The sequence below is a fragment of the Oryza glaberrima genome, chromosome 3 (assembly GCF_000147395.1).
Source record: "Oryza glaberrima chromosome 3, OglaRS2, whole genome shotgun sequence".
Lineage (NCBI taxonomy): Eukaryota > Viridiplantae > Streptophyta > Magnoliopsida > Poales > Poaceae > Oryza > Oryza glaberrima.
In genome coordinates, this window is record NC_068328.1 from 1,216,616 (window position 1) to 1,240,075 (window position 23,460).

General features: G+C 44.3%; 3 protein-coding genes across 4 annotated transcripts; all 3 read left to right on the forward strand.

The window, feature by feature from the left end:
* The first annotated feature begins 4,398 nt into the window (after nt 1–4,398).
* Nucleotides 4,399–7,699, forward strand: LOC127768189 (SUMO-conjugating enzyme SCE1). Its single transcript, XM_052293727.1, has 5 exons — nt 4,399–4,545; nt 4,659–4,742; nt 6,839–6,991; nt 7,074–7,187; nt 7,299–7,699. Exons 1-5 carry the CDS (start codon nt 4,477–4,479, stop codon nt 7,359–7,361), a joined length of 483 nt encoding a protein of 160 aa, XP_052149687.1. The 5' UTR covers nt 4,399–4,476; the 3' UTR covers nt 7,362–7,699.
* Nucleotides 7,700–8,753: 1,054 nt separating this feature from the next.
* On the forward strand, nt 8,754–10,545 carry LOC127765751 (phragmoplastin interacting protein 1-like). The gene is made up of 3 exons (XM_052290698.1): nt 8,754–9,222; nt 9,818–9,864; nt 9,955–10,545. Exons 1-3 carry the CDS (start codon nt 8,854–8,856, stop codon nt 10,298–10,300), a joined length of 762 nt encoding a protein of 253 aa, XP_052146658.1. The 5' UTR covers nt 8,754–8,853; the 3' UTR covers nt 10,301–10,545.
* Nucleotides 10,546–13,571: 3,026 nt separating this feature from the next.
* On the forward strand, nt 13,572–17,241 carry LOC127768352 (protein FIZZY-RELATED 2-like). Of its 2 annotated transcripts, XM_052293908.1 has the most exons (11): nt 13,572–14,300; nt 14,510–14,632; nt 14,713–14,817; nt 15,219–15,398; nt 15,519–15,581; nt 15,682–15,876; nt 16,238–16,339; nt 16,419–16,481; nt 16,579–16,647; nt 16,749–16,820; nt 17,043–17,241. In XM_052293908.1, exons 1-10 carry the CDS (start codon nt 13,689–13,691, stop codon nt 16,806–16,808), a joined length of 1,572 nt encoding a protein of 523 aa, XP_052149868.1. In that variant the 5' UTR covers nt 13,572–13,688; the 3' UTR covers nt 16,809–16,820; nt 17,043–17,241. The 2 variants fall into 2 exon arrangements, with proteins under 2 accessions (XP_052149868.1, XP_052149867.1); XM_052293907.1 differs by having other exon boundaries at nt 13,573–14,300; nt 16,749–17,241.
* The last annotated feature ends 6,219 nt before the right edge of the window (nt 17,242–23,460 follow it).

Here is a 23,460-nt window from a genome sequence, read left to right on the forward strand (position 1 = left end):
TAGAAAATGGGCTAAAATCGGGAAAAATAGGAAACTACACTGTTCATCGGCTGCCAGGTGTTCGACGTGGTCCCCTAACCCAGCTCCTCCTTTTTCCCCCTCTCTCTGTCGCCACCGTCGCCCGCGTGCCGCTCGCCCGCGCCCCGCTCGCCCGCCGCGCGTGCCGCCCGCTGTCGTGTCGCCGCTGCTGCCCGTCCCGCCGCGCCGCCCGCCGTTGCGTCGCCGCTGCCGCGCCGCGCCCCCGAGCCCCGTGCCGCCGCCGCCTGTCGCCATTCCGCTGCTGCGCCATCGCCGTCGCCGCGCGGCCGTCGTGTCGCCACGCCCGCGCCCGCGCCCCGCGCCTCGCGCCGCGCACCGCCGCTGCCGCATCGTCCCATCGCCGTCGCGTCGCCGCTGCTGCGCCGCGCCGATGTCGCGTCGCCGCCTCGTACCACGCGCCGCCTCGAGCCCCGCGCCCCGCGCGCCGCTCGCCCCTCGCGCCGCTGCCCCGCCGTCGCCGTCGCCCGTCGCGTCGCCGCCTCGCGCCCCGCACCCTGCCGCGTCGCGTCATCGTCACATCGCCGCATCGAGCCCGCGCCGCGTCACCCCGCCGACGCCATAAGGCCGCCGCCCCTCTCCCGCGCCCTATATAAGCCCTCCCTCCATCCCCAAGCCTCCCCACACACACATCCCCCATCTTCCCCTTCCCCTTCCCTTGCCCCACGTGCCGCCGTCGCCACGCCGCCGCGCCGCCGCATTAGGCCGCCGCGCCACCGCTTTGAGCCACCGTGCCACCCGCACCGCCGTCGTCCGCGTCGCCGCCGCCGTCGTCATCGTTGCCGCCGCTGCCGGTGAGCTGTCTCCCCCCCCCCCTTCGCGTCCACCGCCGTCACCGCTCGGGTAGGGAGAGAGGGAGCTGAGAGAGAGAGAGAGGGACAGGGAGGAGCCGGGAGGAGGAAGAAGAAAGGAAAAGAGAGAAGAGAGAGAGAAAAGAAAAGAAAAGAGAGAAGAGAGAGAGAAAAGAAAAGAAGAGAAGGAAGAGAAAAAGAAAAGAAAAGAAAAGGAAAAGAAAAGGGGGAAAAGAGAAGGAAATAAGTAGGAAAAATTAGGGGAAATTTAGGACACTTAAAAATATTAGAATTTAAGTATAGGATTAACGAAAATATAGTATTTGCAAAATAATGCTATAATCATAGATGTAATTAAAAACTAAACAATTAGGTGAATTATATAGATTATTGTAGATTGTTTTTAATGATCTCTACAAATGATCAATTCGCGGTAGTAATTTAGATATAATTAATTAGATGAATTCTTATAGGCTATTATAAATTATATTTGGGTAATCTCTATAAGAAATCGATTCACGATAGAAATTCGGATTTAATCACTAGGAATTTTAGACGTATATTATATTTAATCATTTAGTCATAGACTAAATTAAATCGTATAATATTATAAGATAATTTTAGGATTCCGTCCGATGTTTAGCTCGCAATAGAAATTTCTAACCAAATATATGAATATAATACTCGGGTAGATTCAATCAAAAACTTATGCTAACCAAATATTTACACCCGCAAAATAGTTTAGAATATTTAAAATCGAAATTGGGTTTGCCTTAGTTCGCAAATAGTAAAGTTAATATAAAAGAATTGACTTTCGCATTCGACTCCTATTTGGATTTATTTGGATTTTACTTGAATTCTAACCGAATTCAAAATCGATTCTTCGCACGTACTTGTAGAGCCCGAGGGAGTTGCGGATCCAAGCAAGGACCAAGACCCGCAAGACCTTAAGCAAGGCAAGTCATCACTATTCTTTGAACATGTTGATCCCAATTGCGAAATTGTTTTGTTTACAAAGAAAATTGCATGCAATGATGAACATCCTACTTGTGATTATGCCATGCCTTGATTATTGTTTACCCTTAAATCTTTGTAACCATGTTACGTATGAGTCCCTAGTCAACTATGACCATTGCTTAGAAATGCTATTATAGAATCATGCATACTCATATTTATCAAATGCTATATGCTTAGGCAATTACCTTTGGGAAGGTAATTGAGATGCGGCATGTGGAGACATGAGCGCCACATTGCCATGATATTGATGACATGATTTGTGAAAGGAAAATAAAGTGAAACAACTGTTTTCGACTGGGGCGGCTGGAGGATTTGGGTGGTGTCCGGAAAAGGCTAGTGCCGTCCCTGGTCAATTAAGGACCGAGCCATGAAGTTAAGCATGAAACGACCCCCGTACAACCGCACTTCTCGTATGGGTATAGACTTAGCGGAGTAGATAGCTGAGCGGAGGCAGTATCCATGCGTAGTGGTCTTCTTTTAGGTGTGTGATGCGGCAAGCAGTCTGCTGGCGGATGCCCGGTTCGGATGGCCAGGTGGATGGCGGATGCCCATTCCGGATGGTCAGAGGCTGGCTTGGCAATACTACATGAGGATACCCATAAGAGAACAATCATGATGGACTGGGTTCAACGACAAGAAGCAACGTGGGAGTGTGTGTTCTTCCCTCCCCGGGAGCACCAGAACTCCTCTCACTGCTAGAAATCGTATTACGCCTAGAGTGCATGAGGATTTAAAGTTCATGGAGCGGGTACTGCCAATGCGAGGTTATCGAAAAGCTTTGCCGTGACGTGTCTCATGTGTTGGGATGAGGCTCATGTGTTGGGCAGTCGCGGAGTGCGGGTAAAGTGTACATCCACTGCAGTGTGAGTAAACCAAATCTATTCGAATAGCCGTGCTCGCAGTTATTGAGCACCGAGACATGTATTACACTTGGCTAGACTCTAAATTCTTAACTTGTGTGGGATGGGATATTGCATGCTGATCTTTATACTGATGGAGCCACTTCCCGAGAGGCGGGGATGTGGACGTCCTCAGAAAACTATGACGACTCAATGGCGGGAAGCTATCCTTGGGATCACAATGGATGGTGAACAGAACCGTCATTGTTTAATATGAATACTGGTACTAAAATTTGATCAGTCTATGCTAGGTCTTAGGCTTGTGAAAAGAATTACAAAACATGCTTTGCGCAAAAGAACCATAGCCATTCCTTGAAATACTCCTATCATATGCATTGTTGCTGTGGTAGCTTGCTGAGTACGGTTGGTATTCACCCTTGCAAATATAAACTTAATCAGTGGCCGGAGATGAAGCTTCGGAGGACCCCTATGCCTACTACCAGGAGGGTGATGAAGACGACGGCGCTCAATAGGTCTTAGTACGGTCGTTGCTTATGGGAATGGCGTGCCGCTGCCTTAACTCCGCTGCCTTACCTTCTTCTGTTTTTGGGATGTATTCCGGACCGCTCGGTCCGATGATTTAAGACTATGCCTACGGGCTTATGATGTAATAATCCGTACTCGTGTATGTGCACTTGGTACTTCAGCTATGGATTCGTGTGTGCCAGACTACTTGATCCAGGGAAATGGTACGTTATACACGATTGACTCCTGTTATAAAAACGGGGGTTCACATTACTTTAAGTGAATGGTCCAATAACAGTGACAGTCCTTGGAGCGTGGGAGTACTCCAGAAACCGGGGCAGGTGGTGCGTTTAAAGGATACCTCTCCATTTCCTTTCAGGGTCTCTCCAGCTATTCATGGCCAGTCGGTAGAAGTATACACATATATACTCCACTGTAGTACATCAATGCCAAGGAGCAGAGATGTTACTGGATCAGAACAAAACTGTGTCCTGCAGTTTATAGCCAGAAAGAGAGAGCATCGAGCGCATTCATAAACAGCGTCATCAATGCCAGCCCAGAGAGGCAGAGGCAGAAGAGTTCTGATTGGTCACCACCAATCAGCCAATAGGAGGAGACGCAATTGTACTATGGTGCAGAGCTGCTGGTACGGCAGCCACTGTGCAGCGCAGCCCACCCAACACGGCCTTTTTCTAACCCACCAGATTTTGCTGGGCCTTTGGATCGCTTTCTGGGCCAGACCAAAGTTGAAGTTGATCGAGGAGGAGCATCCCATTCCATTCCCGGGCCATTTGCAAGCCTAGAAAAGGACGCGGAAGGCGAACCGGATTCTGGCCCGGCCCCCTTTGGCCCCTTTCGGTCGGGTCATCCATCCAGCTGTACCACACTACTCCAACGTTGACCCGCGCGACAGCGACCGCCCATCGGACGACGGCTCACGCTACGAATCAGATGCCCCAAACGACGAAAGAAAAAAAACAATTTCGCTACTACTACCACCACTAAAAGCAGCTCGCTGTGTCACTGCCGAGTGGGCCCGGCGCGCCCAACCTTACCCGCGAAGGAAGGGAGCGACCCCCCCGACCCCGAGCCTTTTGCGGTCCCCACCCCGCAGTGTGATGGCACGTCGTGGGGCCCAAATTGGCTGACAGGTGGGCCCGCAAGGCGGAGTTAAAGTGAGCGACCGGCCCTCCCCTCTTCTTGACTTGCGCCACCCCACCCCACCCAAACCCCCACCGCCGGAGGAAGGAGGAGACGCCGCCGCAGCCATGTCGGGGGGAATCGCGCGCGGCCGCCTCGCGGAGGAGCGGAAGGCGTGGCGGAAGAACCACCCACACGTCGGTGCCTCTCGATCTCAACGCCTCCCCTCTTTTTTTTTTTTTTAATCCCTTTTACATGTCGCGCCGCGGGGCTTGATCCCCCTGATCTGTGTTCTGATTTGGTTCCGTAGGGTTTCGTCGCCAAGCCGGAGACGTTGGCCGACGGGACGGTCAACCTCATGATCTGGCACTGCACAATCCCCGGCAAGCAAGGGGTAAGCATCGCCCTGAATGCTACACTGAATTTAATAGTAAGAGTACAACTTGAAATTCGAGAGGCCTCTCTGGTTCTCGTCCGATTCTGAACCAGGATGGTTTCGATGGTTATCCCGTTAGCTATCCACTGTGTTATCAGATGGATCTCTTCAGGCGGAGATTATTTCAGTGCCATCTCCCTCTTGTTTTGGGAGATCGGAATTAGGGATTGTGCTGTAGTACATTTGTTGCCATGGCCTGGGTTTGAGGTGTGGTGCTTTTGTGCCGCGAAAAGACTGTCTTTTTTTTAGGGCTAGCCAAACTGTTTTCACCATAGATCGAAGTTGAGTTCTGGTTCACTGTCAGTCACCAAGCTTTTGCATGATGTGCTTACATGCTTTAAAACCAGTCTTCATTTCAGCAACTACTGCAAACCGTAGGTAGAAGGGAGTATTGCCTCAAATGATATATAAAAGGGTGAAACCAGTCTTCATTTCAGCAAGACAGCAACTACCATAGGATGAAGGGAGTATTGCCCCGAATGATATATAAAAAGATGGACTGGGCATTAAAATCAAGTGCACACATAAATTCGGTTGAATTATACACGTGGGCTTCTGCAAGTTCTTATCATTTACTAGGCCAAATAAGCGAGTAGAATGTCATGAAAAAGATAATACTACTCAGTAGGTCTGGATTAACACTATTTCATATTTGTTGCGGGTTCTCTTTTATGGTCAGATGCAGCTTTGACAAAAGACAACAAAGAGGAATAGTGATTGCGTGTGTCATGTGCGTGCATGAGGGACCATGTGCAGTCTCTCCTTCAGGAGTTTGACCAAGTTAGGAGTCCTTGAGATAGAATAGCTCGATTTCTTGTTGGCTCAGTTTGGTCTGGAAGAAGTTTGAACAAACTAGAGAGCATTTGAGCAGGAATTGCTGACATTTATCTAGCCTTTTAAAAGTGGCATGCGTAGTACTACCTCCGTACACTAAAGGATGACGCTTTAATGTTGGGCACAGAGAACAGCACAGTTTAACTGCTGAGGAAAATAGAAAAAAATTGCCCCTTCATTAGTATTACTAATAGCTCATGCTCCATAAATAATGATAATAATAAATGTTCATGCATTCTAATCCAATGACCCACAAGAGTGCATTGGCATTGATTAGTGCAAGCACCAGTTTGCCACGAGTGGATGTGAGCGAACGCTAGGCCATGCGAATCTCCGATCAAAATATTATGGCTTCCTTAGATTTCAATTAGATACACCAAACGCTCTCTTGAATTAATCCAAAGTTTGGCCTTATAGCTCCCCTTTTTAGGGTAGCGGTGACCGGTGATATTGGAAAAATGTTGCCTAAAAAATCTAAAACATCATCTACTGAAGAACAAAATCAAAATCCTAAAACATCACATAAAAGGGCAGGGGTAATAACATTTTGAACTTGTTAGCACACCCTCAGGCCTTGCTCTGCACATTAGTTGCGATGTGAGCCAAGTTTCACATTATTCAAGCTAACACGATCTCTTACAAAACATCACCATCCAGAGATTTTCATATCTTTACATGTATTACCACTGTCTGGTAACATTATCTTAGTGTTTTAGAAAATATATGAAACCCAGTAAGTTCCTGGCAACCTAGGCTGTCCTGCCATTTGTAGGTGCTTTGGTGTGATTTAGGATATATTAATGTTCCTTCTATCTGAAGCAAATATAAATTAAGACTTTGAAACATGTCCATATTTACGTGTTACAGCTTTTTTTAATACTCAGAATCCTTTGAAACATGTCCTTGGTGGTGTAACACAGTAATATATATTTTTTTCCTGAAAAGACTTATTTTTTCTGTTAACAAACAAAATTGTTTGCTTTTACTTCATCAGTCTTCTATATTTCTAACGTGTTGATTGATGTTATGCTTTGAATTCTTGCACATGGTCAGCTTATATGTTACTTTCTCAAGCTTGTCATACTTTACAAAACTACATTCTTATATTGCTTCTCTGTTCATGTAGAGAAGTGTTTGTAAAAAGGCATTGCAGCTAGAAGCCTATAACTAATGCACATCTCTCTCTCTCTCTCTCTCTCTCTCTCTCTCTCTTTTGGCAGACTGATTGGGAAGGTGGATACTTTCCTCTCACTCTTCATTTCAGTGAGGATTACCCTAGCAAACCTCCCAAGTGCAAGTTCCCACAGGGTTTCTTCCACCCAAATGTCTATCCTTCAGGGACAGTCTGCCTTTCAATTCTTAATGAAGACAGCGTAAGCTTTACGAGCATTTATTAGGTTTTTAGCAATCCCAATTTAGATATCATTTATAACTGTTCTGATTTTCTGCTTTCAGGGTTGGAGACCTGCTATTACCGTCAAGCAAATTCTTGTTGGAATCCAGGACTTGCTTGATCAGCCTAATCCTGCTGATCCTGCTCAGACCGATGGTTACCATCTTTTTATCCAGGTTAGCCATCAGTAAAAAGTGACCAATCAGGGTTCTGCTAATTTTTACTATAAATCAATAATGCTAAGATATTCAAGCTTTGTAGTTTTAATGTGCTCTTTGGGTTTGCAGGATCCTACGGAATACAAGAGGCGTGTTCGGCTGCAGGCCAAGCAGTATCCTCCGATTGTCTGAGAATATTGGCATAGGGACCCATGCTGCACATTCGCTTAGTTCTTGCTAGATCTAAAATGAGTGCCTCTGCAAATATGGATTAGACCAAAATATGACCTGGAAAAAGGGTGCTTTCGGAGTTTGAGAAGTATTATCATCGTTGTGGACTAATGTCTTGTGAGATCCGTCTTGGATGTAAACGGTTAAGATAACTGTGATTTTTCAACCGTTTGAGTGCTTGCTTTATGGGATAATGTCAAACATTGGTTTGGCAGGCAATCTCAAGAGTATTGCTATTTCTGTGCTAGTCTATATGAAAACCCAGATTAAATTCGACGAAACATATTAGTTTGCAAAAAGATGTGGCAACTTACATATTTTCTGCATTTTTTTCTGTTTTGATCCGGATCTGTCGGCTATACAGAGGTGAAAATAATGTAAACGTCGGAGGCGTAAGTACACAGTGCACCTGCTTTGCTCAGAATTTCTCTAACCTTAATATTGACTTGCTCTGCTGGGATTTTCTGTAACCTGAACATTCTCTGGCAGCTATGCTATCGCCGGTATATCTCTGGCAGCAATAGCGTTAAGTTACCGATACGTACTAGCGCTGGGTTTTCAGACAATAACGATGGACTTCAACTACGGACGACGCATAATTACCTTGTACAACTACAAAGCTGGGAAGCTAATCTTTTGTTCCTAGTCAATTACGATGTGAAATTGTGATCAGACCAGTGACTTGTACAATTACCAGATGATTCAGCACAATGATGATATCTTTAGTTTGGTACTGCTAGTGCCTTGCACAATAGCAAGGTTTATGTTTTGTAAAGAGCTGCCGTTTACTCTTACTCTATTCATTCCAGAATATAGCAATCTAAAATTATATGGGACATATCCTAATACTACGAATCTGGATACGTCCTATCCGATCCTTGGTTGCTATATTCTAAGACAGATGTAGTATTTATTATGCAGCATATACACTTCATCCCATCCGATCTTAGTTGCTATATTGCGGGACGGATGTAATATTTATTATGCAGCATATACACTAATTTTGTGTATACATTGACTATACGTTTGATATTTCTTTGCACAAGGATTTAAGTAGAATGGGACGATTGTCCGCTCAAAAAAATAGAGGAAAAGGCTATACACAAATTTTCTTACTGAACTCTAAAAAATCTAAATTTTTTACGACTCTCATCCAGTTAAATCAAGCGGTTGAAAACTTTATCGTAAAGAGTTTTATAATAAGATTGTTCAGTTTTATAGAGTAAGATTTTCTTAAATGCGTGTAGGTCATTAGCGTTCGTGTTTATACTATGTTTCTTTTTCTTTAAAAAAAAAAAAAGGCAATTGCAACACATTTGTTATGGTGGCCATGTCCCAAGTGGATAGACGGTCCTGATCTTCTGCCGTGCTGTTCTGCTGGTGTTGCCGCATAACCCACGGCGGCGGCGCGTAGGCAAAGCCGGGAGGAAGGATTAGGGTTTAGGCGGCGGCCATGGCAGCTGAGGAGCAGACTCCGCGAACCAAACCCAGCACCGGGAACAGCAAGAAGAGGAAGAAGCCCAGGAAGGACAAGTGGGGCCAGCCTATCATCGACGCCGGCGATCGCCCGGCGGTTGAGCCGGAGCCTGAGCCAGAGCCGGAGCCTGTCCCAGCGCCCGCTGCGGCGGCGGCGGCGGAGGAGGAGGAGGAGGAGGCGGGGATCTATGAAACCGGCAAGGTGGTGGCCAGCGGCCTGCCGTACACCACCACCGAGGCGGAGATCCGGGAGCTCTTCGAGCGGTTCGGTCCCCTCCGGTCGCTCCAGCTCTCTCGCTTCCCGGACTCCGGCAACTTCCGCGGCCTCGCGTTCGTCTCCTTCGAGGTAACTGTCGAATTAACACTTCTATTATGCTCCATTTTATTTCCATCTTGATGTTGCACCAAATAATTTCAGCATCCGTATGATTGTACTACTATTTGTCTTAAGTTGTCCTGGACTTTGGAGGTAACAAATGGTTGGCCGAATGCTCATTTGCAGCCATGGCCGCTTCATCCTCTACCTGAAATTCTGAATCAACTTGGTGTTATGACTTGCTAGTTGCTACAGAGGAAGTTGCTGTTATAGTCTTATGGTCTGCACCTATCCGATTATTGTTACATTGCTCTGATTGTCGTTTCACTGGTATTGAGAAATGTCGTTCTACTGGTGTATGTATCATATTAAAAGCCTTCTATAGTTGTATTCCTAATCTTATACTACAATCCTTGGATGTCTGTGCATGGAACAATACTGTATGTCATGACTTTGTTGGATCGATGGAAGGCTGATAAAGAAATAAAATTTTTAACAGTGGAATTCCTTTTCATACTATATTTGTAATTTTCATTTGTCATGGAACATACTTGCCAAATCACAAAAAGTTGGTTACTTTTAGTTTGATTTGATAGACTGATTTTGTTCTACTGTGCCATTTCAGTCAAACGAGGTGGCAATGAAGTCTCTTGAGCTTGACGGATTCAAAATGTAAGGATGAGGAGTGGCTATTTCTCTTCAACTCATGGAAGCACGCCATGGAGCATTTGCTCTACACTGATATATGCATTGTGTTTACAGTGGCAACAGGTTTATGAGAGTTGAAAGATGCAGGTTGGCTGCTGGCTCGAAGAGGAAAAGGACTGTGGAGTTCCAAACTGATCCTAAGAAGGCTGATGGGTGTCTGTCAGCATATGTTGGCAATCTCAAATGGGATGTTACAGAAACAGACTTAAGGGACTTCTTCAAGTCACTGAAGATTTCATCGATAAGGTTTGCTATCAACAAGAGAACAGGTGATTCTCGTGGTTTTTGTCATGTTGATTTTGAGGACGACGAGTCGCTTGAGAAGGCTGTAGGAATGAATCAATCTGAACTGCGCGGCCGACCTATCAAGATATCATATGCTGTCAGTAACAGGGGCTGAAGGCTACTAGATAGTAAACTTTGAGCATGAGCGAGCCTCGGTGTTATGCTTTTGCTCCCTCAGTTTTGTTACGGTTATATATCCGTATTAAGTTTCTACTGAAAGTGTTGTTTCTTGCATCAATCTCTATGTAGAATGTAATTCACCGTGTGACAAATACTTGGTGCTACTTAATATCGACCTTATAAACACTTCTCAGAAATCTCTGTCAAATATAACTATCTGGTCATAGCAGTGGCGACTGATGTTGGAATGTTGTCTCATTGAGTTTGATGTCGAGGGCCTAAAGTTAGTAATTGTTGAGCTCAGAACTAAACCTAATCTTTTAGAGTATTATATCCCATCTGAATAGACGTTCTTTAACTAGAGTATATGCTTTTCACAGTACTTGTTTGCAGGGAATGCCTTCTCCAATGCATTTTAACGTCTCCCTGAGGCACGCACGCCTGCTGTCAATGCTTGATGCTGTCTGCTGTCCACTGCTTGATGTTTTCTGGTTGGTTTTATGCATCTTTTGTGGTGCCCTGGGAGGGGTAACTATGCTCATAATACTGTCCATCTCATGATATAGAAAAAAGGCAGTCGCTGAGCTCATCACTACATGGACAAGGATTTTGTTTGTTTCAGGTCTTGTTTGTCGACGCATTCATTCACTTCCCGTCCTGGCAAGAACATGTGGTCAGTAAATAAGATGCCCGTGATATCTCATTATGACAAGAACATGTCTCTGATTTTCTGGCCGCTGCGGGGCCCTGTGTTCTTGCAATGGAGGAGACATTGCCCGGTTGTGAAGTTCAGATTTCAGACCCTGTTGGCTTTGTGCCGTGCTTGGTGCTTCTAATTAACTGGAATGATTCTCCTGTGTTTGGTTAACCCAACTACTACTTGCTCCTACCACTAGTTGATAGTTGCAACTGAGCTTTGGCCCAATCTGAACAGCTGAAACGCGCCTGATCAGATTAAAATCGGAGATCTGTGTGTGATCTGTTCCTGGATATTGATCAGATTACGCAAAGGAACGTCGTTTTCCTGTACGTACGTAGCCTGCCTGTCAGGTGTGCAATTGGCATCCGTGGAACGGCTTGCTGGAGGAGCATGATTGATTGATTGCCATTTGTTCATTTCTCGGAGATAGCTGGCTAACCGCTGGATGATGATTCGAGTTTTCTCTCTCTGTCCCGAATGGAAACGATGAACTCGACAAGCTGGGAGGACACGGATCGGGAACGTCCTTTTCTCGATCATTTCAGCACGGGAAGGAATCGACCAGCTCAAATTAAAACGAGGTGCTCCTTATAATAGTAGGATTGAGATAAGAGCATCGGTTTGGGCCCAGGTTCTCAAGCAGCATCGCGTCCACGTCCAGCCACACTAATCCAGGTCGGACTCGTGCCCTCCCCGAGCACTAACATTACAACGAGGCGCCTATAAATCATAAATCGGGTGTCCGATTTTTTTTTTCAATCAGGCTCTGTTTCATCAAGTAGATCGAACATGTTTAACTAAATATATCGAAAATGTTTCAGTCTTTTAAAAAGCTGTAACACAACTAAATCACCTCATTAAACATTTTGATACAACGTATGAAACAACGATTTCTAAAAAATCGAGCGTTGTTTCACCCTATATAAAAACAATGTTTCAGCAAATAGCGAAAAAATATTTCAATTCACTGTAACATTTGATCTATACATAGTAAAACATTATGAGTACACTAGATGAAACTTTTTTGTGGAAAAAAAATGAAACGGATTTCCTTAACAGAGGGTTTACATAATATACTGGTGATTTGTTGCGAAAGAATATTTCAACTCACTGTAACATTTGATTCATACATAGTGAAATATTATGAGTACATTAGGTGAAACATTTTAGTGGAACAAAAAATGAAACAAATTCCCTTAATAGGGGGTTTCCGTAATATGTAGGTGATTTGTTGCAACGACGTGCGTGGTGGGGACACATAGCGGGAGCGGTGCAGGACACGTGGTGGGGGCGGCGCGCGCGGGAAGCACGGCGTGGGGGTGCCCGATTTTAACTACCCCGTTAGATGCTCGATTTGAGATAATTTCGCCATTACAATCACTGGTACATGAATTTTACTCTTCTATATATTGCCTCACACGTTAACACATGTATCTTAAAATGATTTGAACCTGTCCTCCCCTCTCCATCGCCATCCACGGCAATCAATCCTGAGACTTGCAGCGTGCAGCAACCATGTCGTTGCTTGTTCGTTTTCCAGCTCTATCATGTTAATCTTCACAATTTGGCCGGCTTCGGACGGCCCGAGCGAGAAAGAAAATCTTGAAGGTATCTTCTGCTGTTGCTGGCAGCATCGTCGTAGCTGGATGCCGCGATCCCTGTCACTGGGCGACTATTACGATACACATCGTCGTACACTTTAAACACCATCTGGAGTAGTAAGTTGTTTTTTTTTTCCCCTAACGATGACATAAAATCAGCCGTGCTGGTCCAAGGATCTGCCGTCTAATTTGCTTTTGCGAGGTAGTCCAGTACATTATTTCCTTCACTTGAAATGTTTGAAGAAAAAAACATATCAAATTCATATAACATCGATTTTATGTTGATCACACACGTCACAGGTGGTGTCCTAAACACAACCTGATCGAGATTCGAGAGAGACATGTATATGCTTAGCGTCGGATTAGTACTAAAAGACGGGATCGGTTTCGGTTTACATCATCCTGAGCGGCTGAGCGTGAGCATTTACTCATTTAGAGTGAATTATGCTTTGGGCCATATTTTATTACCTATATTTCACTTTATACCTATATTTCATTTTGGACCATTCTTAAACATATCTTTTTACTTTGGACCGGATAAATTTGCCATTGTTGTGATTTGAACCACCACGAATGATTTTTTTCTCGTGCAATCAACAACCTTAAACACATCAGCTCTAGTATACAGTCGATCTCCTCTATATATGGTTCATATGTTTGCTGAAAGAGAAGTTAAATATGACGAGAAAAGTTGTCACGGTAGTCCAAATCACAACAATGGTAAATTTACCCGGTCTAAATTGAAAAGATAGGTTTAAAGGTGGTCCAAATTAAAATTTAGGTAATAAAAGGTGGACGAAATGGCAATTTACTCATTTATTTTATTTATTTATTTATTTATGTATATGGCCCAAACCGGAAGAAGCGAACAAAAAAAGAGCGGCAACACCAACAAGACGAAGCAAAAAGTCGAGTAAAAAAAGGCAGTAAAATAGGCAAAAGAGAGAGAGAGAAAAAAAAAAGCCCGCGAAGGGATAGAGAGAGAGAAAGCGCGGGGGCGCGAACGACAGCAACTGCATCACCCACCTTCCTCTCCTCTCCTCCCCTCCAACTCCCGATCCCCAAATCTCTCGCCCCCACCCATGGATCACCACCACCACCACCTGCCGCCGCCGCCGCCGCGGTCGCCGATGGAGAACTCCGCGTCCTCCAAGCCGCCCACCCCGGCGTCCACCCCGTCGTCGCGCCTCGCCGCCGCGCCGTCCTCCCGCGTCTCCTCCGCGGCGCCGCACCCCTCCCCGTCCTCCTCCGCGCCCACGCCGGCCTCGCGGACGGTCTACAGCGACCGCTTCATCCCCAGCCGCGCCGGATCCAACCTCGCGCTCTTCGACCTCGCCCCGTCGCCGTCCCACCACGACGCCGCCGCCGCCGCCGCCTCCCCCGGCGCGCCGCCCCCCTCCGGATCTACCCCGGCCTCGTCGCCCTACTGCGCGCTCCTCCGCGCCGCGCTCTTCGGCCCCACCACGCCCGACCGGGTGGCGTCGTCGGCGTCCGCGTGCTCCTCCTCCTCCTCCGCCGGGGCGTCGCCCGTGGGCTCACCCGCCACCGGCAACATATTCAGGTTCAAGGCGGAGGTGCCCCGGAATGCTAAGCGCGCCCTTTTCTCCGACGGGGACGACGAGGGCGTGCTCTTCCCCGGGGTGTTCACGACGAGGGGCACTGGCCCCAGGAAGATCCCTAGGTCACCTTATAAGGTGAGAAGTGTTCGCCTTCGATTTCATAGTTTCTTTCAATTGATATGGTCTGTTTCTTGATTGATGTTTCTTTGAATTGAGAAAAACATGGTCTTTATTATTCATCTGCTCTGTACCAAGAATCCTGTGTTATTTGTCATGCATAAAGAGACTGATATGAAAGCTTATTACTCAAAATCTCACATGAATTTTCCTTCTATTGCTCTTAGGTGCTGGATGCTCCCGCATTGCAGGATGACTTCTACCTGAACCTTGTGGATTGGTCTTCGCATAATATCCTTGCAGTTGGATTGGGGAATTGTGTCTACTTATGGAATGCATGCAGCAGCAAGGTGAGCCAACTGCGGCCATCCATGCGCATTCTTGTTTGGGTACTTGAAGAGGGTTTGTAAAGAAGTTTATTGCTGTGCAGGTCACCAAGCTATGTGATTTGGGGGTGGATGACAATGTCTGTTCAGTGGGTTGGGCACAGCGTGGCACTCACCTTGCTGTAGGGACAAACCAAGGCAAAGTTCAGGTTAGACGTATGCCCCTTTCTGAAATGATCAGATAACATAGTCATGATCCACCAAAATTTGGAACGATGCCTTAGCTTAATCTTTATCTAGAGTGTCAATGGAAACATTGAGAAGTATACAACTCACTTATGGAAAGATCAGAAAAATTGCAATACTATTAACAGTGGACCTAATTTTTCGCACAAATAATATATGATAGACGCAGTAGAGTTTTATGACTAAACTGAATGACTTTCATTTTTACTCCAAAGAATGAATTTGGTCCATTGTAATCTCTGTTTACAAATGTGCTGTAGTATTTGATGATTATCGATTAATCCTGTTGAGCTCTGAAATTGGTATGCAATGCTACAATTTCAATTTGGTGTCTGACTGTCACCTTGGATTTTATCTTATTTAGGTATGGGATGCCACTCGTTGTAAGAGAATAAGAACCATGGAAAGCCATCGGATGCGAGTAGGTGCTCTTGCATGGAATTCATCATTGCTTTCGTCAGGCAGTCGTGACAAGAGCATCCTTCACCATGATATCCGTGCCCAGGATGATTATATTAGTAGACTTGCTGGGCATAAATCGGAGGTGATCTATTTTATACATCATTATGAATTTTCCGACATGTCAGATTCTTGGATTATCCTATTGTGCTCCCTTTTGATATATTCTTATAATATGCATATTCTGTTTCCAAACACCTTTCAGGTCTGTGGGCTCAAGTGGTCTTATGATAACCGTCAGCTTGCATCTGGTGGTAATGACAACAGAGTAAGAATGCATCCATGAATTGTTTCTTGATTGGATCATTGGTATTACATGGAATTCAAGGTTGCAATTTCTTATGTCCATATCAATGTCTCTTTTCCAGCTTTATGTATGGAATCAACACTCGGCGCACCCAGTACTGAAGTATACTGAGCATACAGCAGCTGTCAAAGCTATTGCGTGGTCACCTCATCTTCATGGGCTGCTTGCATCTGGTGGAGGAACTGCAGATAGATGCATACGATTTTGGAATACCACCACGAATATGCACTTAAATTGCGTCGACACAGGCAGTCAGGTATTTTGCTACACATCTAATTTCTTTAGTGATTGTGCAGCCCATGTTTATAGTTCTGAACTTTAATGAACTCTTGTTTATTCTATTTATAGTACCATATTAAATACCGTGGTATATGGTATATTGAAATAAGCATGATAACTCTCTCAATCTTTGGACGCACTTAAAAAATTGAACATTTCTTTAGTCATGTCAGTTCCGAAAAGTAAGAAATGTAGGCTGAGCTCTATTTTCAATAGTGAAGTTCTGTTTCTTGTTTTCATATCTGAAACCTTCACAGAAATGCCATGTCATTAAGACTGTAGAGTTAAGCATATTGTTTTTTGGTATGTACTGAGGACGCTAAGTGAATCTTGAATAGGTCTGTAATCTTGTATGGTCAAAGAATGTTAATGAGCTTGTTAGCACTCATGGATATTCTCAAAATCAGATAATTGTTTGGCGATACCCAACAATGTCAAAGGTATGCTTGCAAGCTTATTCTTAACTCAGTACGCTTTACCTTTTTCTTGTATTAATTGTGCTCGATTTCTCCTTTGTAGCTCGCCACATTGACAGGCCATACATATAGGGTATTATATTTAGCCATCTCCCCAGATGGACAGGTGAAGTTATCTCTTGAGTCTTTGAATCTACTGAATTCTGTTTATTGTATCTAGAATATTTTGGCATAGCTGTGTTTTTGACATTTTATGTCAACAGACTATAGTAACTGGCGCTGGTGATGAAACGCTTCGGTTTTGGAACGTGTTTCCATCTCCCAAGTCCCAGGTACCTTTTTTAAAAATAGTATAATTGGTCCTTATTTCAATTTGAATGAAATTTCACTTTCATATATAGCTTCTAAATAATAATTGGTCCTTCAATTACAGAGTTCTGACAGCCTAAGTAGCATCGGGGCCACATCATTTGTTAGGAGCTACATCCGGTGACACTGAGATGTGGTAATCTAATAACACTTGGCTCATAAGTCATAACACTACTGCAGCAGAGTGTTGATGATCATCAATATCATTCCATTTGTACCACTTGCATCACCAGTTCATGAACCATCAAACCTAGCCAAATTTTAGAGATAGTAGGATGCAGAATGGTGAAACTGGCTCGCAGACCTCGGAGTGGCTCATTTGCTGAATGCTGTATATATTTATTCATTGGCTTTGTAGGAGCGAAGATGGCAAACACTGACCATCCGCAATGTACCATTGATAAGTTCACGGCCTCCTGTTTTTGTTTTTGCTGAGTCAACTTGGAGCTGGAGCTCTTATGTATACCATGCTAGGGCTTAACAACATTGGCCAACTCATGATGCTCATTGCATCCAAGTTGGAATATGCTAAGGAAGCTGGAAAATTTCTGGTGCAATGTCCTATTCCAGCTGGTGTTGTTTCTTGCACTGTTGCACTTCTCTGATAGTTCTGGTAGACTAGGCTCAGAATCGAGCCAGTCTTGCTACTATGCGTCTATGCCAACGCGGCAACTTTGTACTGATCTATGTCAACTGTTCATGCAAGATTTATGACGCCAATGTATTGAGTTGAGTTATCGTCATGGAGCTTCATTGCTATACTGTTTATTCCACTGGTGCCATGCTTCAGGTTGACGTAATTCATTCGTATGTATGGGCTCCACTTCTCTTTTGTGGACTATGTCAACTCGCTTATGATGATCCTATCGCAATTAGTTTCCAACTCTCCATCATTCATTACAGACATAATGTTGCAGGCTTGCTGAAAACGTATCCTGAAGTTAAGTTCAGACTTCAGTCATACTTATATTTAAAAAACACACAGACAAGATAAAACTTGTCTCCTTTATATTGACAGAGGCTATTCAATCCTGGAGTTCAGACTTCAGTCATACCATATCTAGGGTATGTTTAGTTCATGTCAAAATTGGAAGTTTGATTGAAATTGGAATGATGTGACGGAAAAGTTGGAAGTTTGTGTGTGTAGAAAAGTTTTGATGTGATGAAAAAGTTGTAAGTTTGAATAAAAATTTTGGATCTAAACTCGGCCCTAAAGAAACGACACAAAACTTGTCTCCCTTGCATTGACATAGCCACATAGGCTATTCATGCCTGAAAAGCAGATGCGTGCAAATTCACTAGGACTAGTTACTAGAACTATAGAAGCTAATCAGTTAGTTGTAAATCAACCGAATTACAGTACAGGGCACCTGAAGTAGCTCGATGCAATCATTATCCTCTCCATATTGTGATTCGTTGGAGTCTAATTGGTTCTGGTTCAATGTCGTAATCAGGGCAGTACAGCCTCTTGGAAAGGCGTAACGAAGATGGGATTATCTGATTAGCTGCTAGTAGGTCCTGATGAACACCCATATCTGAGGTTAGCAAAATGTACTTGCAAGTTGGAACACAGTATACAACTAACTATATTCCGCCACCTTTTGAAGGTGCGTTGGATTGGGCCAACAGAGAACCACTCCAGCAAGTTTCAATCACCAACTACTCTTTGATTTCTCTTCCTTTTCTCCTTGTATTCTATTGTATTGTAGGCCTACTCTCTCAGTCTCTCTTGCTCCATGAAACGTCCAAGAGCTTCTTATGTACTTACTTTTTTTTTTTTTTGGATAATTGAAAATGGATCACATCTTCGGTATCTCCGGTTTCTGCCGTTGGACACAGCCAATAATCTTAGAACTAGAAAAATAAATAAGGTTATGGGATCCTTATGTACTTGCAGTGCATTAACATGAATATATATTTTTTTTTCCTTTTCGGATGGTCTCACTCAGAGAAGTGGTTAATGTGAACAATCATGCATGTTCAAGATGTGCGCGATTGTTCAGAAACCGTGTAATTTGCCCTTGGCGACAGGGACCTTGTTCCTTTCCTTTTCATTTTAACTGCAACCCTCTCTTGTCGAAGTGGTCCTCCATCGAACGTGTGACCTCTTATCTTAGAAAGATAAGCAACCTATCGTGATTCCTTCTCCATGAAACATGTTTTTCAGCAAACAGTGGCAAGCCCATCATATCTGCATATGTGACCGAAAGAAAGAAAGCTAGAAAAACACGTTTTTCAGCAAACAGTGCGCGAAGCGATCATATCATCGAGAAAAGAAGTAAGAAATTAGCATGTGTGATATCGCAACTTCTTCTTCTTTTAGAGACGAAGACGCAAGCAACAACCAGGGCACGAATCGTCTTGTCGTACGTCGAACTAACACAGGAGGCTGCAACTGCAATGATGCTGCAGGCAATCGCCATGAACGGGCAGACAGTTTCAGGCGAAGAGCAAGAAGACGCAGAAACGAATGCAGTTTTTTTTTTTCTTCTCTGGGCCGATGGGACAATGCATGGTCGAGTTGAGGCCCAGAAGAAGTAGCGTGAAAGCCCGGCAAGAAGATGACCAAAGAGACAAGAGAAGAAGATTAGAGAAAGAAAGAAAGAAAAATGGGATAGATAATGCCTGTAGGTGGACCAACCAACCGATTGGGACCCTTCTACGCCCTCTCCAACCGACGCCTCTCTCACCAACCGAAATTATTATTTCTCCACCATTTTTGGTGCTCGATCCTCTCCTCCCAATCAAAATACCCTCCTCTACTCTAACAAGCATACGCTTCCATACAGATGGTGCCAATTTTTATACAGATGAAACAAAGTCAGATTAACTGTTGCAAAACATGGTACAGTGCTGGATACCCTTTTGTCTAGCAAATGATCGTTTTCAGTGAAGTTTTCATCAGGTGTGTGGAAGTCCATTGGATGGTGTAATTGTCAAAGCAAGTAAAGCGATCGATCTCTGAATGTCATGGCTCGTTTTTTATATCCAAAAACTACGATTGATGAACTTGGAAGTAACCTTGTTGTACTACATCAAAACAGTTGTTCTACCAAATGGAGGTGAAATTTCAGCACACCAAGAAATACTTCGTGTCACATCCCTCTCCGGCCGTCTCTTCCCTGCTAGGAGTTTTTATTTTTTCCTTTGAGCTTTCGCTTTAAAAACTTTGCTTTCCGTAAAGCTTCAGGTCCTACTATCCAAATCTGGAAGACTGTATTAAAAGAAGCCTGTAATGCTCCTTTCGTCTTGCACACAAATTTTCCCATGCAACCAAAGTCTACTGCTTTATTCTTGTTTTTTTTTTCTCTTCTTCTTTCCCTCGTGTCTTGTCCTCTCTTTTGGTGCCTTTCTGACTCCTTTGGAGTGTGTAGAAGCGTATACACTAACTAATCTGTTGCGGCCACCGTTTTGTGCCATTTGTCTGCCTCAAATGTTAGCACCAGCACTAACTAATCAGTTCAGCATTTTATTAACTAAAAGCACATACTCCATACTGTTGAAATCTGCCGAAATGGCTTATCACAATGCAGAGCTACTAGTGAAATTGGAAACAAACGATGAGCTTATGAGCCAGAAAGAAGCAAAACTGTCCGGCCTGAAGCAGAAGCTAGGAGTAACTCTTATCAAGAAGCATCACCGTTGGGGCCAATCAGAGTGGATATGTATTTTGCAACGAGGGAGGGGAGGCCCCCGCACGGGAGGATTGCATTTCGTACGACGGAGCGACGTGGACGCGAACGTTTCCCCGCAAGATTCGATTGCTCGTCGACAGTGACTCGGCCTGGAAAATACAGGGAAAAGCTTGGTGTAGCTATCAGCATGTACGTCCCAGAAGTATACAGGACTCATCGTAGAATAAATAATAGTCAGCCGGGGTCGAGAATGTCTTGTACGTGCTCCCCTCTGTTACTCGTGGCAGTCTCTCTACAGCCAAAGCAAAGATGCACTACTCTATTCCCTACAGTATAGCACCTCCCCGATTGAGCGCAACGACGGTTTCGATCAAATTTACTGTTTTAAATTTGAATTCTCGAAAAACATTCGAAATTTCGCTCGGAATCTACTTTCAGCCCTTGTTTGAGAGAGCTTCTAGCTTCAGCAGCTTTTTCTAAAATCAGAAACTCCTCCAAACAGTCTTTTTTTGGTTCAGATTTTCGAGAAGTTGCAGTTGTATAATAAAAAAATGAAAAAGCTAGAAACTGATAAACCTAGCATTTTTAAATTTTCAAAAGCCATCTCCATAATCTTAAGCTTCTCAAACAAGCCATTCATCCCGCATGAGAACCTAAAAAATTTCACAGTTATTGATCGGTTTTTAGTCGAAAATACGAGCACTATTTATGGTTCCCATGACGGAACAATGGAAGGAGTAGTACATAATCAGTGTGTTGAAAAACTGGTCCGCGTGCAACGGCAAGATTTGCATTGCGGGCAGGCGGCAGCGGGCGTGGAGAGAGGCGCGTGTGGGAGAGCAGCGCACCGACAGGTTTAAGCCCGCGCGACAGCTAGGCCGTAGGCCGTGGGCGCCGCGTCGCTGTCGCGGATCCAACTCCCCAAGCAGCCAAGCCCCGCGCGGCGTTCCGCGTAATCCCATTCCCGCCTCGTCTCGTGGTCTCGCGCCGTATCGTTCGTATCGTGCGTTGCCGTGCCGCGCGGCCGACCGCAACGGCGGAAGCAATGCCTTCTCTCCGTATCGCGCGGTCGTGCCGTGCGTGCGTGGACCAGCAGCAGCAGGCTCGCGCTGGGTCGCGCACGCGGGCAGCTCGCCCAACCACCGGCGCGGCGGCTGCGCGGCCCTTCTCCCACCGCCCCCACTCCCCCACCGTGTCGCGCGCGTCCCCCCCAGCCGACGGAATATTTTGTACTTTCCCGATCCGCTTCCGCGACTTGGGCCCTGTACGATATCCCACCACTTCTTCTATCTCTCTCCCCCAATCTAATAATCCTGCATCTCAATAACATATCATATCCATGATTATCATTACTCCGTCTCTGCATCTTGTGGATACGAGTACTACGTAGTACGCAGTAGTATGTAGTTTTGTACAGTCGTGCCAGCGATACGCTCCTTTCCTGTAGCACTTTCCAAAGACGTACGGTGCCTTTTCCTGTATGCTACTACTGGTAGAGTACGTCGGCTGGGACCGGACTGCATCTGCGTGCTTTTGTTTCCCGGACTTAGTCCAAGATTCTGCTACCTATTCCATTTGATTTTTGGCAAAACTTGGCTAAAAAAGATGGACACTACAAACTGTTGTTAGGATCGGGATAATAGTTAGTATCGTTTTGCTCAAAGTAATATCGTATCATAGAATCATATCGTAGTATTGGGATACCATGAGATTTTTTTAAGTTTAATTAATATTTATATTAATTCTATATAGCCATTCTATATAAAAAAAATATAGTATAGACACTTATCAAGAGAAACCACGTTGGTTTTGATATATTTAACTGATTAAATTTGAACATATTTATTTGCATTATTTTTAAACCATGTTATTTTAAATATTATTTTATATTATCGTAGGGATTGTAAAATTGGAAAACCACGTAAGATTTCATATGATCGTATAGTAATGAATAGTAGGATCGAGATACTATTAAAATTAAAATACTATGTGGGATCGATATCGTTTCGGTTTGGTAGGATCACAGCATCATAAGATATTAGGATATGAAGCGGGATACTGGTAGTTAAGTAACAAACTCAAGTCGCTAATCCAGGCCGGTCGAGCTAATCTCCTGCTCCCTGAGCCCACAGTTTTTAATGGGAAATAACGAAAGAGGATGAATTAATTTTATGGCTCTATATATCTTGTTACACCAATCTTAAATAAAGAAATGTATTATATAGCTAAAAGCTGCTTAGAAAGGCACATGTGTTTTGTTCATTTGTCATGTCTGTCCACTAGAGAAAACTTAAAAGTGGACAAGGTGGTTGTGTTGCTGCTAGCTATTAAGTACTACTTCTTCCTCTGCTTCTCATTAAAAAGATCGATTTTGTGCACGAATTGGTAAGGAAAAAGAGTTAATAATAACCGATGCAAGCAAAAGAAATGGAGTCATATATGCATGGATTTAGTCAGAGAGGTAGAGACCGGCAAGGGAGAGGTTCGTTAATTGGACGGGCGGGGCAAGGAGGCCATCAGGGCTAACAGCAGGTACAATAGCAGATTATAAGCTAGCTATAAACACATATCGAAAAAATAAATAATAAAAGAGAAAAGCAGCGAACTACAGCACAGATTACAAGACACAGGTAGGACCAAATATTACTAGCGGAGTAGAGTATATATTTATAGGTAACTATAATATGAATATATTAATTAACTATTAAATTGACTATAGATAGTTTAGAGCTAGTAGTTGGTACTACTCTTAAGCATTAATATACCAACATGCCCAACAACCAGCGATCTATAGTAATCTTGTGCAAAACGTGTGGGCATAATCATCGTCAAGGGTGACCAAAAGTACACGTACAAACCCGATCAAATCCGAGTCTTTGACTGACCTGCATGCATGATCAGGCTGCAAAGCTACCCCTGCCGGCTCCGCCGTCCGGCCGCCGCTGCCGTGATTAATTAACCGCGCCTAGCCCATGGTAACTTATTAACATCTCTAGTCAACTACTAACTCCAAATCATCTAGAGCCAATATAATAGTAAATTCATACAATAATTGTTTACTATACTATTAATATTTAGTCCCACCTATCATATAAACGTCACGTTTTGCAGTTCGTGCTACAGCTGACTACAGATTCTATA